This window comes from Meriones unguiculatus, chromosome 4 (genome assembly GCF_030254825.1).
Source record: "Meriones unguiculatus strain TT.TT164.6M chromosome 4, Bangor_MerUng_6.1, whole genome shotgun sequence".
Classification (NCBI taxonomy): Eukaryota; Metazoa; Chordata; class Mammalia; order Rodentia; family Muridae; genus Meriones; species Meriones unguiculatus.
Genome location: NC_083352.1, coordinates 19,409,820 through 19,427,665, shown reverse-complemented (window position 1 = coordinate 19,427,665; position 17,846 = coordinate 19,409,820). Strand labels below are relative to the sequence as shown.

Below are 17,846 nucleotides of genomic sequence, written 5' to 3'. Positions count from 1 at the left end.
AAATTGCTAAGCGGTAAGCCTCAGCTAAACAACAAATTCAGCAAATATGCTCTGGGGCTGAGTGTGCATTTGTCTTGTAGTGGAAGCCAAGTAAATAAGTGGGTAGCCCTGTAAAGCAGCAGTTCTCAACCTGTGGGTCACAACTCCTCGAGGTCAAGGGACCATTCACAGGGGTCGCCTAAGACCATCAGAAAACACAGATATTTACATTATGACTCATGACAGTAGCAAACTTACAGTTAGGAAACAGCAACAAAAATAATTCCATGGTTGGGGTCAGTACAACAGAACTGTATTATAGGGTCACAGCGTCAGGAAGGTGGAGAACCACTGAGCCAAAGATTGGTGGGTGAGGCGGCCAGTCCCTCAGAGGCCTGTCTGCCTAGTGTTGCACGCTGTCTCTCTTCATCGTCCTTGCACAGAGATCTAGGGTGACGGGGGATGTGACAGCCCGCCTGATGCGGCAGTGATAGCTTTCCTTGCCCTTTACATCTGCTTCCGTCTGTGATGCGGGGAGCAGCTGTGTGACGCTCCGTGTTTTCATTTCGCAGAAGATCCGTGTGGATTGCCGTGAGCTCCCGAGGCTTTCTGTAACGGTCTGATTCTTGCCGCTGACTGAAAGCTGCATTTTTCCACAGCCCACTGTGTAGAAATCGGGATTTGGGTGCTTTTATCATGCTGAACAGCCAGGACCAGAGATCCCTTCCCTTGGGTTTGTGTTTGTGGTTATGTGGAGTCTTGGCTTTCTTTGAAGGTAAGTTATTTCAACTATTCCCTGGAATGTTATTAGTTCTGTGCATATACTCTTCTTCCTCATCTTGTCTGAATTAAAATGGCCAGGAGTTAAGTTTAACCTAAGAGATGAGATTTGGAGAGTAGGGTGGAGAAAATATTGAAATATACTGTAAATCATATTTCACTTCTCTAACTAAAAAAAAATGCTTTTCCAAGTAGCATACAGAATTGTCTGTTTTCATAGGCATTTATGATATCATTATGCTCCACTTATTCATTTGTGGATAAATGTAATACATATTTTAAACAGTGATTTATTTGTTAGCTAGTACTCACTACTCAGCCTGTGAACCCTCCCACTGTGACTGATTGTCCTCATTTGGGAAGGCCATCTCATTTTATCTGTACTAAGCTTGCATGCTTTAAAAGTTGATTCAGACACGGCTGCTACGCGGAGCAGATCACACACACGCACATAAACACACAGGCACACAGACACACACACTCGCACATGCGCACACTCAGACCCTGCTACTAAGTTTCAGAGGGGCTGATGGAGAGTTCAGCCAAAGAGGCTCAGAGGAGGGAAATGGTAAGAGTATTCAGGAAGGTCTCTCACTGTCTTCACAAGAAATGTTTTCATCCTGGTTAATTGCACTGGCTGAAATGACAGGTGACAGGTGAAAGCTTTCTTTCCTGCTGATATCCCAGCGCTCAGCACTTCTAAGTGGATGAATGAAGCAGCTTTCACTGAGGAACACAGCAGTTTTTTTTTTCTCTGTTTGTTTTGCCTGAGCAGGTTACCAAGCCCATTCCTTTCTCTCTGGGAAATTCATAGAATAATATTTTTGGAGTCAAATCTGAATTGCACAATACAAACTTTAGGAATGTGTTTCAGGGGGGGTGTTGAGGAAGTGAGTTGTGCAAATCGGAGACAAAAGAACCAATGCTTTCTTAAAGAATTAAAGACGCAGGTAGCACCACTGTCCAGAATTTAATGGCTTTAAATTTAAAGAAGGTACTGAGAACCAAGTTTCAATTGCTTTTGAAGGATTTTCAGTGAATTTACTTTAAAAGTTTTCCTTTCTCACAAAGCTCAAAGTGCATGGTTTCAAGGTATGTTTTTTAAAGGGTGTGGCTACTGAGGCTCATGGCAATGATTAGATGCTGTGTTTGCTTGGTGGGGGTTCCAGCAGGTGCCTTGCCAGTCAGTTATCCACACACAGACCTCTGGAATCCCTGCAGAGCTTATAGTCCTAACGGTCAGGCTGAGAGGTGGGATAAGTGACATAAAAATTTTCCGTCCCCGTGGCTTTCTACCCCGTGACATTTACGGTGCCCTTGATTGACTTCAGCAGGCAATCTCTCCGGATCGCTTTGTGAACATTGTACTAGTTCTGCATGAAGACTGTGTAGTTGTTCAGCGCGTGTCAGCGCGGACACAGTAAGCAAGGCTAGGAAGGGCGGGGTGGAGCTGCCCTAGCGCAGGCAGGAGTGGGCCTACCTGGTAGTGAGGAGACTGATGGAGACACCGCTAGCCTGGGTCCAGGAGAGAAGGCGGCTCAGAGCCACCCACAGCACCTCCCGAATGCCGCCCCGGTGTCCTGTCGCACAGGTTGCACAGGCTGCGCGTCCGAAGAGCAGCTGTTCCGCGCGCTGTTTGCGCGCTACAACCGCTTCATCCGGCCGGTGGAAAACGTTTCCGATCCTGTCACCGTGTACTTTGAATTGGCAATCACCCAGCTGGCCAATGTGGTGAGTGCCTCAGACCCCTGACCCCTTCCCAGAGGGGCTCATTTCCCAGCATTCCTGCTCTTTGTGCGCCTGGTGAGCACAGAATTCTCTCAAACAACTTAAAGGTGAACGCAGAGTTCCAAGGAACAGTCCCCCAAGGCCCTGTGTACTGCTGTCTTTGCTCAGGCTGCACATAAAGTAGGAGGGAGGCTTGCCATTCACTGTGGCCCGTGGCGCTCTGTAAGTTCACTGGGAATCATATTCAAGGGTTGGTGGGACTCTTTTAGGTTTTCGTTTCTTTTCCTTTCTGAACAATCTGCTTTTCCTTACCCCAGGAACAGAAGGTGGAAGGGTCTGACTCTCTAAGACAAGCAGGAATCTTAGCTCGAGGCCTTGGCTTCAGCCCAAATTGCACTACTAGGTAGACTAGAAAATTAAGGAAATCCTGGAGGGTCGCCAAAGAAGGAATTAGACATGGTCCTGAGACCATGCTACACATGGAAGAAGCCTGTCGTCCTCCAGCCCAGCCCAAGGATATGGAAGGCGTCCTCCTGCCCTTCATAATTTGTCGTGTGGGTGAACTGGTATGACTTCTCTAGGCATACTTACAGAAAGACTATATATATATATATATGCAGACACCTCCAGGCTTTTCCCATCCACATTGCCCAGTGGACTTTGCTGATTCAACCTGGTCTTTTAACTTAAGCTTAGACCTACGCATATTCTGGTAAATACTGGTTCATGTTTTTAAATCAGATGTTTCTTCTTGCCTGGGTAGACCTGCTAAAGGCTACTACAGGTGTTAACAGAGGAGCCATAGTAATGCTAAGAAATAAAGTAGGTCTCAACAGAGGGCCTATGGAAGTTAATCAGGTTGCATCAATATGTGTCATGTGGACAATTTAAGTAAAATGAGTTCTCTCTCTCTCTCGCTCTCTGTGTGTGTGTGTGTGTGTGTGTGTGTGTAACAGAAATCTAAAGACTCATAGTCCAAGAGATTAACGCCGTCTCTCACCATGGTGTTAATGCTGAGCCTCTATGTTTACTCTGAGGTTTTATCCTGTTCCACTCCACAGTGTACTGCTTACATGAGCCATGATGCTGAAAGCATAGCCAGAGTTGGTGGCATACAGACAGACAGACAGGGCTCCTTCTATCTCTTTTGCCAGCCTGTACATATTAATTGTTTCTTTACGTTGTTTCATGGTCTGACGTAACTTCTCTGTTTCCCTATTTGTACTCATATTCTCTCAAGAAATGGTAGGAGGAGGCAGAGGAGCAAAGGGACACACCTGTGGCTCTTCCAGGCTCCGCCGTAGAAGTCTTCCTGTCTTTGCCAATATGTGATAAGCTCTCCACCTCTTCAGTTTCTCTAGCTGCAGCTGAGACCTGAGGAAAGAAGCTTCGTTTGTTTGTTTGCTTGCTTGTTTGTTTTGAGGTGGAGTCTTGGGATGGAGCCTACAAAGGCATTGAGCTCTCATAGATCCCTAAGCTTCGTCCACGTAAGTGCTGGGATTCCGAGGATGGTGTACCACTGTACCTGGCACAAAGCAACTGTTATAAATTGCAAATTTACCATCTTAAATTGTTATCGATTCCAACGCCATGATGGAATCTCCCTCATTTTTCCTCCATTTCTAAACTTGGCAGGATTGGCCTCATGTAGGAGCACATACCTGTAACCCTAACAACTGGGAGGTAGTAGAAGCAGCAGGATCAGAGATTCACAGATATCCATTGACTAGATAGAGCGTCTAGAGCTAGGGCAAATATATATGAAACCCACCCTGCCTCAAAATATATAAATAAATAAAATATTAATACAACACCAGTCATAGAATATGCACACTTGCAGGGCTGGCCTTTTCACTCATGTTAGTCCTCAGCTTCTTGGTGTGTTGAGTACATCAATATGTGCTCCTTCCTGTGGCTGGCTCATGGTTCATGGTCTTTCGTGGTCCACAGTTTGCTTACAGGTTGAGGAACATATAGGCTTAATCCATGTTTTGCTCTATGAACATTGGCGGGCAGCATTCAGCCTGCACACTTACCTTCATATCTCTGGGATAAGATTTCCTGGGTCATGTGACAGTCGTTAGATGAGCCCTGACATCCATTACTTTCTGGAAGGGCTTTCAGACCCCTGCCACTGTGTAGTCCCCTGATGGGTCGTCCATCTCTGAGAATATGCACAGAAGTGACTGTGGCCCTATGAGGTGACCTCGGCCTGAGAATGCATGATCTTTCCATGTAGGAACATGTTCTCTCTCCTCATCTAGCACAGAGAGTCCCGGTGCAACATGGCCAGACCTGACATCCATGACAAACCTCAGCCATGATAAACTGTTGTCTGTGTGGCCTTTCTAAGCCACATCTCCCAGTTTCTCATAGCTTTTCCAGAAACTAGTGCATTTGAAGCCATGATTCAAAATTGTGTACCTGTGTCAACTAGTCTTTTCCCAATAAAGAGATCTGGGTTGCCGGCTCCAAGAATGTGGTGATACCGTGGGTCTCTGGCCTCTTCCTCCGGAAGGGCTCACTGAGCACAGTGCTCATTAGAGTGGTCCGGAGTTACCTGGAGACTATGATGTTCCAGACCAGGTCCTGATCCATGAAATTTAAAACACCATGAATGTACACCATGTGGCCCTTATCCAAACCATGGAACTGTCTCGCAGAGGGCAGGCCTGTTAAGAACAGTATTGATAATGAGTGTCAAATCCCTGAACACAGCACACTAGTCCAGAGATAAATCGTGTTTCGGGGAATATGCGGGGCTTAGGCCAGTTAGCTCTAAGATCTCTAAAACCGGTGGGACTGAAGCAACAGAAGTTATCTAGTTTGGGGCCAACAGCTAGTGCATATGCTGGTCAAGCTTCTGTTAGACCCTAGAGATTCGAGGCGACTCGACACCAGAAGGCCCTGATCAAGAGGGAATCCCCGTGAAGCTGCGCAGACCCCACTTATCTAACTCTTCTTGCTGACCTTTCCAAGTAGCCATGGGGTGAAGGAGTGGAGCCCAGGAAGCAGCTCAGTGGACTGAGCTTCTGTCAGAGGCCTGCACAGAAACCTTGGCAAAGCTGGGCTCCTTCACTCCACTGGGGCCTCTTGGGGAGATTCTGGAATCTCCTGCTGCCTGCAAGATCATACCATCAATACCCAAGCTATTCTGCTGTGACCTACCTGTCACCTAGATGTCTCGGGGAGCTTTCCTGCCAAAGATCAGTGGCCACTTAAGTATCAAGTGGACTGAAGATGGTGACAGGGAATGCCTGTGTACCACGTGCCCTGACTCTCCTTACATGGCATGAAGGGGCTGCTTAGACAGTACCTCTTCAAAGAAGCCTTTTTAGACTCTCATATAAAACAGATGTGTGTGCACGCATGACCCACTCTACCTCTTTGTTATATCACGATATATTTTATGTATGCACGTGCAGGTGTTATCAGCTTTGTGTCTCCCCAACCAACAGCTAAGAGCACATGAAGGCAGGAGCTTTCCTCACTCCGAAACTGAGCACACAGGGGTCAGTAGAAGCGTCCTTCGCAACTGAAGGGCTCTTGGGCTGGAGAAAGGAGATCATAGGCAAGCTTGCTAGTGAGCTGAAGCTGCTGTTTCAGTTTGGATCCCAGGACAAATGCACACAGGATGTTTCAGGCTTCTTTGGGGAAAGACCATAGAGTAGAGGTAGAAACGGTGAGCAGCTGTCACCACCTACAGCGCTTTTCAAACCCTCCATTGTCCCTGAACCTCTCTACCCTCCTTCCTGTTTCCTCCATGAATCCAGGAAGCTTTATGGGCTGAGATGATGAGAAAAGATTCACAGAGGAGGTGGAATCCAAATGAGCTTTGAGGGACATTTTAAAGCCATGTGTCATTTCTAAGTCAACAGAGCAAGGACGGGTGTAAGAATACCGTATTTCTGTTGTAGTTAAATCGCTTTTGTATAGTTCTCTCAATCTTCATGTTTGCCTTCATTAGCACAAATAACTTAGATTTGTCTATTTCTAGCCGTAACTCTTGCATTAAAGACGTAGCAAGCATATGGGTGGTTAAAAATATTATTTCTCCCTCCCAGGATGAAGTCAATCAGATCATGGAGACCAACCTGTGGCTGCGTCACGTATGTGTCCCCCATTGAACGTCAGCAGCATGTGCCCCCACACACAATACCTCGTTCCCTCCCCAACCTATAGTAGCTCTAGACTATCCTTTGCCTAGCCATCTCCTAATCCTTGGAGTCAGCTCTGGTGGCAGACGGCTTAATGCAGGCAGCACATGAGCAGGCAGAGCCTGGTGCCTTTGATATAGAGCCCTCTGGCCCTTCTACCCTCTGCTCTCAGATCTCTTCTTATCACTTACAGAAATGCCAAGTCTGATGCTTTCTTTCCTCTTTGGTAGCTCCAGGAAGTCAGCACTTGATATCTGGAGAACCTAGGTTACATAACCACCCGCTGGTTTTTACAAGTTATACTGCCTCTGCTCTTAAACGTCTGACTAGCGTAATAGACTCGCCCTTTACATACAAATTGTGTTTATCATTAGAAATGTTTGAACATAGTCCATGAGACACGATGTGAAACCTTAGCCAGATAGCATGTTATAGATGTGCCAAAATCAGCTTAGCTATTTAGCTCCCTGTGCTCATGGATATAATTCCCTGCTTTTGATAAGAAACCAGCATAGTCTTCAAAAACATCCTGCTTTTTAATCAAGGAAATTATTGAACCAACGTAAACATTTGGAAAAATTTATGATGAAATTCTCAAAAGTGATTCTTATCCATGTTTAAAGTTAAAAGGGCTTTCAGGAAGGAAGGGAGTAAAAGTGGGTTGGGATGGGGTTCAGAAAAGACAGAGGGTAATGGTAATAGAGACCCCCAATGTATATGTATGAAATTGTTAAAGAAAAAAATTTAACAAAAGTAAATCAAACAAAAAACTACCACCACAAGAAAAGAGCTCTTTATTTCTTTTAGATCTGGAAGGATTACAAATTACGTTGGGATCCAACAGAGTATGATGGCATTGAAACACTTCGTGTTCCAGCAGACAAGATCTGGAAGCCTGACATTGTTCTCTATAACAAGTATGGATGTCTAGATAGATTCACAGTCAATTTTCAAAATCTTTGGCCCATGTGACCCACAGCAAAGGGGCACACAGTGCTGCTAACGGCCTGTCGTTTTCCTTCCAGTGCCGTTGGTGACTTCCAGGTTGAAGGCAAGACCAAAGCTCTTGTTAAGTATGATGGCATGATCACCTGGACCCCGCCAGCCATCTTTAAGAGTTCTTGTCCCATGGACATCACCTTCTTCCCTTTTGATCATCAAAACTGTTCCCTGAAATTTGGTTCCTGGACTTATGACAAGGCTGAAATTGATCTTCTGATCATTGGCTCTAAAGTGGACATGAACGATTTTTGGGAAAACAGTGAATGGGAAATTGTTGATGCCTCTGGCTACAAGCATGACATCAAGTACAACTGTTGCGAAGAGATTTACACAGATATAACCTACTCTTTCTATATCAGGAGGCTGCCCATGTTTTACACCATTAACCTCATCATCCCCTGTCTCTTCATTTCCTTTCTCACTGTGTTGGTCTTTTACCTTCCTTCGGACTGTGGTGAGAAGGTAACTCTTTGCATCTCAGTCCTGCTTTCTCTGACTGTCTTTTTGCTGGTGATTACAGAGACCATCCCATCCACATCTCTTGTGATCCCACTGGTGGGTGAGTACCTCCTCTTCACCATGATCTTTGTCACGCTGTCCATTGTGGTGACTGTGTTTGTATTGAACATACACTACCGTACCCCAGCAACACATACCATGCCCAAGTGGGTGAAGACCATTTTCCTTCAGGTCTTCCCCTCAATTCTGATGATGAGGAGGCCTCTGGACAAGACAAAGGAGGTAGGTGGTGTTAAGGACCCCAAAAGCCTTCCCAAGAGGCCTGCCAAGGTCAAGTTTGCTCATCGAAGAGAGCCCAAACTTCTGAAGGAATGCCGCCATCGTCAAAAATCAAGTGAGATGGCCCCTGGCAAGAGAAGATTGAGTGAGCAGCCTGCACAGTGGGTGACAGAGAATTCAGAACACTCACCAGAGGTGGAAGATGTGATCGATAGCATTCAATTCATAGCAGAAAACATGAAGAGTCACAATGAAACAAAGGAGGTAAATCCTAACTGCACACCCTAACATGCCTACAGGCACATTGCAGACTAGTCAGAGTGTCAGTTGGAGTTAAGTTTCCTGTTCAGTTGGGCAGCGGCTTCCAAAACCAGCTCTGTTATCATGCAGCCTTGGGGGAGCCTGGGTTAGAGTTTAGGGAGCTATAGTGAGATGGTAGGTAGCCCTACAAAAAATCTTCAGTCTGCGTTTCCTTACAGTGAGATCCAGCTACAATACACATGCAGGATAAGCTTGCTTCGCAGAACAAGGCTTCAACACACCAAACAGTGTCAAAGTGAGGGTGGGGAGGAATACTGCCTGAGGGAAAGGAGAAATGACTGTGGTGCTGCCTGAAGCCGCAGTGGTGAAAGATGGGAGCTCCCTAGTAGTCAGCAGCTCTGATCACACTTATTCTACTAGAAGTGGAACAGACAAGAATCAAGTGCATCTTGGAGATGTGCTCAGCAGGCACACATTCTGCTCCTGTCTCCCACACTCTAACGCCAGTAACTTGGCTCCTCCTTCCCCAAAGTAAGAGCTCAAAGTCAACCATACCAGCTCTCCATGCCACCACTTGACTAGCAGAGGCTTCCAGAAGCTCTTGCCAGTGGATTGCTTCATTCCCTGCATCTATAGCTCCTAGTGAACGGATATCAGACCCCCAACACTACCTGTCAGTGCTCTGGGAGATACCAAGAATGCCCGACATAACACATGTCACAGGACAGGAATGGCCGCTGAGCTCACCTCTAGGCTGGCATCCTTTAGTATGTAGGAGATACTGTTGGCTGAGCATGTGTATCACTAAATAATTATTCTGTGTATATTAATCAATACAGAAATTAATATGACAGCGGTTTTCTTTAACTGGCTAGTTCCCCAATGATTGACAAAGAGAAACTATGATTTATTGTTAATCTGTAGGCACTCTGCTGGGAAGATTCTGAGCTATTCTAATCCTACTGCCCTTAAAACCAACAAAAAAAAACAATCACTTGCAAATCTGATGACTCCCAAGTGGCTTCTGCTCAATCAGCCCGTCCTCATGGCCACAGGCTCATTGTCCAATCTGCCCTCATGGCCACAGGCTCATCGTGCCCATGTTTACTCCATTCTCTCTGGCTTCCTCACCTCCTGTTACATCTGCCTACCTCTCTTCTGCCCAGTCACAGGCTTCAGCATCCTTATTAGCCAATCAGAAATAACTGGGGAACATTCTTTACATCACATAAGTACAGGAGGTGGTTCAACACTCATAACAATGTGCATGGCAGGAGAGTAACCAAATCTCAGGACACTGAAATCAGCATCGGAAAACACAGTATACAAGACCGTCCTCCAACAATCTTGGCCTACAGGTTCCCTAACAGACAGCCCACTGAGACCATAGCAGAAGGTTAGACGTTTAGAACTGGAAAGATTTCAGATATGCAACAAGCTTTCCCTGTTAGCATCACTTGGAGGCCTGGAGGCTGCTTATTCCTGTGCAGGGGGCCTCAGCCATATCTCATATCCTCCAGCCTGTTCCTTCACTGCTTCAAACTCAGATTCCCCAAAAGGCCAGGCTCTCCTTGTGCACAAGTGACAAGCATTGGTCTCTCAAGGGATACCTTTGGAAAATGTCCCTGGAGCCAGGAAAGAACCTTTGTCAAGGAAAGAGATCACCTAAGTCTTTGGCAAGGTCCATCGGCAGCTCTATGAGGTACCGGGGATGTATATCTACCCTCCTTACACAATGGAGGGAAATGACAAAGGGCACACAGGCAGACAGACAAACATTATTGGTAAATAATTGATTTTTGAAGTATTGGAGAAATTTGCTTTGAAAAAAATCAAACAAACATGTAGTCCTAAAACATAGCCTGTCTTCCTAGGGTCTTGGTTTTTAAAGCTATCCTTGATCTTTTGTTTGCATTTCAGGTGGAAGATGATTGGAAATACATGGCCATGGTGGTGGACAGAGTCTTTCTTTGGGTATTTATAATCGTCTGTGTGTTTGGAACTGTGGGGCTATTTCTACAGCCACTGCTTGGGAACACAGGAAAGTCTTAATTAGTATTTTCCCTTTGCCTTCTGAATATTCTAGATGTTATGGTGTTTGTTTGTTTTTGTTTCATTTTTGTTGTTGTTGTTTGAACTACTTACCACAAGAAAAGGCCAACTACCCAGTTCCCTAAACCGAGGCAAGAAGGGCAGGGGTGGGGACAGTACTGCAACTTTAGGAGCCTGAATGCACGTCTTCATTGCCCTGGGTATTTTACCACCTCGGAGCCCAGAACTGGCAGTGCTCCTAGGCTAGGAGTGCTGACTCGGCTTCTCTGTGCTTTGCATGCTTTGTTCCCAGGAACATGAATGACGCCTCACAGAGTTAGGCCTCATACTAAGCATCAGTCTACACTGAAAAGAGATTCTCTTGTATCTGAAGCTCCTGCTGGTTACTGCAGTGATGTGAGTGGCTAGAGAGAAGCTCTGAAACACTGCTCACACTTGCAACACCTGTCTACCCCTATGTCATACTCTCTTGTGTGTGGCTCTGTGATGTGGTCCACACTATCATCTGATGCATGCAATGGTTAAAGGAGAAACCAGATAGCATCGCTCTTAGAAGACTATTGAATTTTTGGGACTAGTGGCTTTCTGTCAGGGTGGGAAAAAAAATCACATGAGATAATCAACATAAATGGATGAAGTTTATATGAGCTTATAGTTTCGGGGGATTTACTCCATGGTCACTAAGCCTTATCACACTGAGACCTTTGGTGAGGCAAACCATCATGGCAGGAGAGCCTAGCAGAGGACCACTACAAAGAAAGAAAGAAAAAAAGAGGAAAGGTCTGGGGTGCCAATATTCCTTTCAAAGGCACACCCCAATGAATGACTTAAGCTCTTCCTACAGGGCTCCACATCCTAGAAGCTCCACTAGCATGGAGAAATAAGTCTTTAACACATGTACTTTGTGGTGATCCACTGTTCTGGCAGGACATTTGGCTGGTGCCCAGGACAATGCCAGGTGCTACAAGGGTGACATAAATAGATTCTTCTCCTTGTAAAGTTACAGCCTGTTAGAAAAGTCATATATGAAAAGATCTATAGGACCTGATAGTGGAGAATATAGCTAGAGCAATACAAATGGGAGAATATAGAGCATAATATACCTAGAGCAATGCAAAGAGGAAAAATCGAAAAGCATTCTTGTGGTTCAAATAGGTATCTGTCCAGTCTTTTCCCGTGAACCCTTCACATGCTCACTGCATAGAGACAAAATAAAATCTGTAAGGAATTTTAATCATGTACCATTTGGAGCGATTTCTTTTCTGAGTGGGAGAACATGGGAATTGTGTCGTGTTCCACACTGATTACTCCTTTGTGTGACTGTGGTAACCTACAGAGGTATCTTAGACAGCAGCTCACGTAGTCCAGCAAAGAAGCTGGCCTCAGTTCCATTTGTTCTCTCCTAGAAAGTTGCTGTCCATGCCCATAGGTAATTTCATGGTTCAATTTTACCTTTTGATCCTGTTGTCTTAATACAATATCAGCAACATTTGGCAGGGCTTAGATGATGGACTATAGAGGAATTTCAATTCAGAACTTGGCTGTTCTGGCGAGAGATTACATGCAAAGACCTTCTAGGTCTGTGTGACCCAGCTGGAATCCAAACACACCTTTAATCCAGGAGACGAAGGTAAGCAGAGCTGAGTTCAAGGCCAGCATGGTATAAAGCAAGTTTCAGGTAAAGAAAAGCTTAGGTCCAGGTATGGTGGTAGAGGCCTCTAATCCCAAACAATGAAGGTAAAGTTAGTTTGTAGAAGGAAGCAGCCATGTTTGAAAGTAATATTTAATTAAGTGGCAGAAAAAGTGATGAATAAGAGAAGGACTTGACAGTAGGACTTGTCCAACTCTCATGAGAACAGAGAGGAAAGGGAAGATACTCAAAGGAGCAACACAGAATGAGAAGAGGAGGCATCTTTACCAAGACAGTTTTACAGAGAGAGGTTGAATGAGAGAAGAAGCCAGACACAGGTGAAAATAGAAGGAGCCAGCGATGAGGAGACAGAGTATCAGCACATATTTCTGGAGTTAGTATGAGGCCAAGCTGAGTGATTCAGGGGCTGAGAGAGAAGCCAGATTGAATACGTCAGCTGGGAAAGGAGTTTGAGCCAGAAGAGCTGAACTGAACGAGCCAGCCCAGAGCTCAGTCAAAACAAGAAAGGCTGAGCTTCTTAAGCAGTAAATCTCAGAGGCTGAAAACATTCTAGGCCTAAGTTAGATTGCACGGAGGCTGGAAGCTTCCAGGGCGAGGCCCAGGTTGGCAGACAGAAGCAGTAATCCTCTGAGACAACAGCTGAGACAGGTGAATAAAGGTTGCTTTTATAATGGACTGTTGTCTTTGAGAAGTAAACACCTGGTCCCCTTTCAGGACAAGGCTGCAGGGGCAGCGATGACGGATGGCTTGATGTGCTCTGGCTCACACTGGACAATATAAAAAGGATCTCTGAGATCCCCAGGGATACTGAGTCTGCAGCCCTTCCCAAAAGTCCTCCGCAGGTTGGGGACTACCTTGGCCTGAGCTATAATAGTGGTCTAGCTACACCAGGTAGAGATAACTATGGTGGAGCCTCCATCTTCCTGCAGATCTAGGTGGCCAACCATGTGGGCTCATGGGGTTGCTTCTTGTTGTTGTTTTTTAATTATAACATTGTTTTGTTGTGCTATAGAAGTTTTGTTGTGATGTGTGCACAAATTCTCCACCTAGTATGAGCATACACATTTTGTGAATTGCATTGAAAGAAAGAAGGGTAAAACTGATCTCGGCAGGGACCAGAGGAAACCCACCTGAATGTCTTCACGATTGAGTGTTCTTTAATACTTGATGGCTGAGATCCTTGAAATTAGCAAAAGATTCTCTATTAAACAATCTATCAATACACCTTTAAAAGGAAGTATACCACATTTGCGGTGAAAGGGAAGCCACATTTATTCAGAATAACAGAAGAAAGCATGGACTAAAAAAAAAAAAAAATCTGTAAAGGAGCATTAAACAAATTCCTAAATACATATTTAAGGCTTTTAATTTTTAGAATATTCCCTGGTCACTACCACCTTATTCAATGTGGCGACGCCTCTCAGTCAAATCCGAAGCTCACTGATTCGGCTGGTCCACTACCAACTTGTTTCGGGGATGGCCTGTATCTGCTTCCTAAGGCTGGAATTACAGGCAAGCTGCCATTCCCACCTGACAGTTACCTGTGTTCCAGGGATCCAAACTCCGGTCCTCTTCCGGTCCTCTTGCCTATAGTAAGTGCTTTAGCTGCCGAGGCACCTCCCTAGCCAATTGATTTTTGTTCTACCAGTCTGAATGAGTTAAGAATCAGCAATTCTTTCCCAGAGATCTTTTGTATGCACTCTTTCTCTCTCTCTCTTTCACACACACACACACACACACACACACACACACACACTTAAATAAAAATAATAAAAGTAAATATTTGGAAATGTCTAAAAGGCCACTGTGCCTGCCCCAGTGGGTAAGCAGTAAATGTCTTGTGAAACAGGTTGGTGCAGAACTTTCCCTGTCAGAATGACCATATGACTGATACCCCTAAGAGGAACCAAGACTCTCTTGAGGTTTATTTGGGACAGAGTGTGGGAAGGATGAACAGCCACATGCCCAAACACTGCCTTGTGGCTGGACCATCAGCCCTGTCAGGGTAAAACAGAGACCTTTGTCCAATCCTTGTGACCACTGAATATGATTTGTTTTTTCCTGAGAAAGGGTTCCTCTGTGTAGACTCGGCTGTCCTGGACTCGCTTTGTAAACCAGGCTGGCCTTGTACTCACAGTGATCTGCCTGCTTCTGCCTTACTGAGTGCTGGGGTTACAGGCATGTACCACTGCACCTGGCTGCTGAAGGTTATTTTAAAGCTCCAGAGTATTGTCATCTGTTAATAAGACCAACTATAACCTGTATTAGTTTTTTCTTTGACTACTATGATCATATATTTGACAAGAATCCACTTAATGAAAGCTTTGTTTTTGTGCGCAATTGAGAGGCTGTAGTCTGTCATGGCAGGGAAGGGGGCATGGCACCAGGAGTGTGGGACAGCTGGCCACATCACCTCCATAATCAGGAAGTGGGGCAGGATAGGAAACCCCAAACCCCACCTTTAGGAAACCCATTTCTTCCAGCTAGGCAAGATTAGTTGGAAATCATGTATTCAAACACGTGATCCAGGGGCCCATTTTGTATTCAAACCACAACACAGGACTTCTTCTCGGGACTGTTTCTAGGTGACCTGAGTTGATCGTCACACTGTATCACATTCTTCTGCATACCTTCAAATATTATAATCTTCAGGTTTGTCTGAAATCCCCCTTGCAGTCCAGGGGAGAGGCCATCTTCAAGTGCTCTGGTGCCTGACTCTGCAGTGGACTGAACTGATTTTCTGCAGTGGGCAGCCCCACCCAGAGCCTTGATGATTCACATCAGCAGCTCCAGATGGTTTTTCAAAGACCATAACCACGCAGCAAAGATATAATTTCACTGTTATTTTATTGATGCATTGAGCAGAAAGCATGGTGAAGAAGAAACACATGCCAGGTTAAAAACAAATAGCCATCATCATGATTAACTGAACTTATTTTAATACATAACTATTTGCTTCAGAGATAGAACTTTGAGACGATCAAAATCTCCATCTCAGCATTGCTTTGAAGCATTAGTCTCTGGATATTACAGTGGTTCATGTGTCTAGTTAGATCCACCTTTACAGTTCCAAGGCATTGGGTATTATAATTTGGCTATGCATCACAGCCACAGGCTGTGCTACCCAGCTTACTACTGGACATACCGATTATATCAAACTGTCACCATCTAAATCCAGTAACTAACCTTAACAATAATGCTATGGCAACAAGAGAGCAATGAATGCTCACAGGCCGTAAAGCGCACTTCACATTACCTTCTGTGATGTATTCCGGCCAATGACACGAAATCAAAAGTACAGTCAGGATTGCTGTTGTCACTTTAGACTACAGGAAATTAAAAAGACAAAGGAACAAGCCAGATGAAATTTGAAGCAAGCAGGTGCAGAAATGAAAAAGTGGAACATTCTTGGTGATGGCAGAGTTATTCCAAGAAACCACTGACAAAGAAGAGACTAAAATGGACTTAGAAGGCACAACAATACAACCCTACTCCAGGTCCTGTTTTAGACAAACTAACTGTAAAGCTGAAGTCCTTCTGAGGCAGAAAAACCTCAATTAACTATTCTGTTAAATATTACAATATTGCTTTGGAAATGTTTTCATGTAAGAATTCTTTCAAGGTGCACACTGAAAATGACACACAGAGCTAGAAATGTTTGGACAGAATGAATACACAATGGTACATCACATGAATAACCCAAAAAAAAAAAAGAAAAAAAAAAACCACTCCTAGTACCCAAAAGATGTCATGGAAGCTTCCAAAGAGGGAGGCAACCAACAGTCTTACCGAGCTATGACACCTATGAACCCCATCAATGATCAACAAAGAATGGTTAATACTAAAGGTGCAGTAGTGGCATGCATACCTCGGTGGTAACCAACAACTCTTTAATTGGACTTCATACCCATTCAACAAGAGGAAAATAATACTTTGTGCTGAAAACCTAGCTAACTACACAGTGCCGGTGAAGTCATGATTGCTGGAGGAGAATCTACAACCACTAATTCCCTGGGCCAGCATAATCCCTAACAACAATCTATAAACATTTGTCCTTATACCCACATGTAAATGTAGTCTTCACCCCTTATCTCTGCAAGAGAGACCACTATAGAAAACCACAATCAATCAAAATGCAGAGTTGTAAGCCCAGTCCAAACTAATACATCTACAAAGCACGCCCACATCTAAAATTCAGGGTCTTTGCCAAAGAGAGTGGGATTATAAGAGCCAGAGGATCAGGAAATTGGCTGAGACTGTTGTCTCCTAGTATATCAGAAGCTACATCCAAAGCTTCTGATACATCAGACCAACATGAACTCAACAAAGATGACACCAATGAGCATGCCAAAATGGAAATGGAAAAGCCTCACAAAGAACTGTAAATAACTTAGGAAAGCTGGGAATGGGAGAGGTAGTCTCCCCCAGTGAAGAGTATACCAATTGGTTGTTGACTGTGCCAAACGATCAGCTCTGAAAACATACATGCAGATTGAGCCGTTATATTTAGGAATATATATGCATATAAAAATACATACATTCAGGCAATAACAATTAATGAAAAGAAAGAGGTATAAATTTGAAAGAGAGTGGGGAGGGGTACATAGGAGGGTTTAGAGGAAAGGAAGGGAGAAATGTTTTAATTAAGTCATAACCTTAAAAAAAAAACTTCTGGTATCTGGTTCAATTCATGAAAATACATTAAATAAGCCTTGTCTACCACTCAGCCCTATTAGATATGTTGGGGATGTGACAGAAGAAGCTGGCACGGGTAAGAACTAACCCTCACCAAACAGAACAATCTTGTTCGAAATCACGTCGTGCAAAGTGAAACACCTGAGACAGGGAGGAGGTGAGGGTTATGAGCTGAGAGCCAGAAGATGAGATCAACTCCAGAAGTTGGCCATCTGTAGAGGTCTTCTAACACCCACCGACAGGGATCAGCTAGCAAACTTTGCCCACAATTTTTTCTTCCTTCGCGTGTGAAGTTAAAATTTCCTTATTCTCCTTTTGATCTATTTATTTATTTATTTGTGGGGGGGGGAGGTGTGCACACACATATATACTAAGGCATTTAGGGGTACTGAAAGGCACCTAAATGGGAGTCAGGTCTCTCGTTCCACCAGGTGGGTTGTGGATATGAAATTTTGGATCCTCCTGCTTGGCAGACACTGCCTTTATGGGCTCAGTCCTCTCTCCAGCCCAGAGATGTCCTTGCTTTAACGCTATCTTTTGAAGTACTCTCCCAGAATCATTACAGTATGTAAATATTTATCCTTTTCTACATTCGAAACTATTAATGTCATCTTCTGCTTTAGCTGCTAGTAAAAATAAGCCGTATTCAAACACTGAGGCTTAATCTTTTCTGCATTTGACTAGGTCAGAAAACGTTTACTGTGGAAAATGGTTCATGCTGGCATTTTTCAAATGTAAAGCTAAATTCGGATCTAAACACTTTTTCTAATATTAATACTGCCCTTTTCCTAGCATAATAGCAG

At 44.4% G+C, this 17,846-nt stretch overlaps 1 protein-coding gene across 2 annotated transcripts; it reads left to right on the top strand.

The window, feature by feature from the left end:
- Positions 1 to 356: 356 nt before the first annotated feature.
- On the top strand, positions 357 to 13,754 carry Chrna6 (cholinergic receptor nicotinic alpha 6 subunit). 2 transcript variants are annotated; one of them, XM_021627096.2, is made up of 6 exons: positions 358 to 754; positions 2,351 to 2,490; positions 6,552 to 6,596; positions 7,452 to 7,561; positions 7,670 to 8,648; positions 10,566 to 13,754. In XM_021627096.2, exons 1-6 carry the CDS (start codon positions 676 to 678, stop codon positions 10,695 to 10,697), a joined length of 1,485 nt encoding a protein of 494 aa, XP_021482771.1. In that variant the 5' UTR covers positions 358 to 675; the 3' UTR covers positions 10,698 to 13,754. The 2 variants fall into 2 exon arrangements, with proteins under 2 accessions (XP_060237549.1, XP_021482771.1); XM_060381566.1 differs by lacking the exon at positions 2,351 to 2,490 and having other exon boundaries at positions 357 to 754.
- Positions 13,755 to 17,846: the final 4,092 nt, after the last annotated feature.

What these genes read in the sequence shown, in the direction of transcription:
- Chrna6 (XM_021627096.2), top strand. Translation starts at nt 676, where the DNA reads ATGCTGAACAGCCAGGACCAGAGATCCCTTCCCTTGGGTTTGTGTTTG. An exon ending in TCACCCAGCTGGCCAATGTG is followed by an intron (nt 2,491 to 6,551) that starts GTGAGTGCCTCA and finishes TCTCCCTCCCAG; the next exon opens with GATGAAGTCAATCAGATCAT. An exon ending in GTCACAATGAAACAAAGGAG is followed by an intron (nt 8,649 to 10,565) that starts GTAAATCCTAAC and finishes TTTGCATTTCAG; the next exon opens with GTGGAAGATGATTGGAAATA.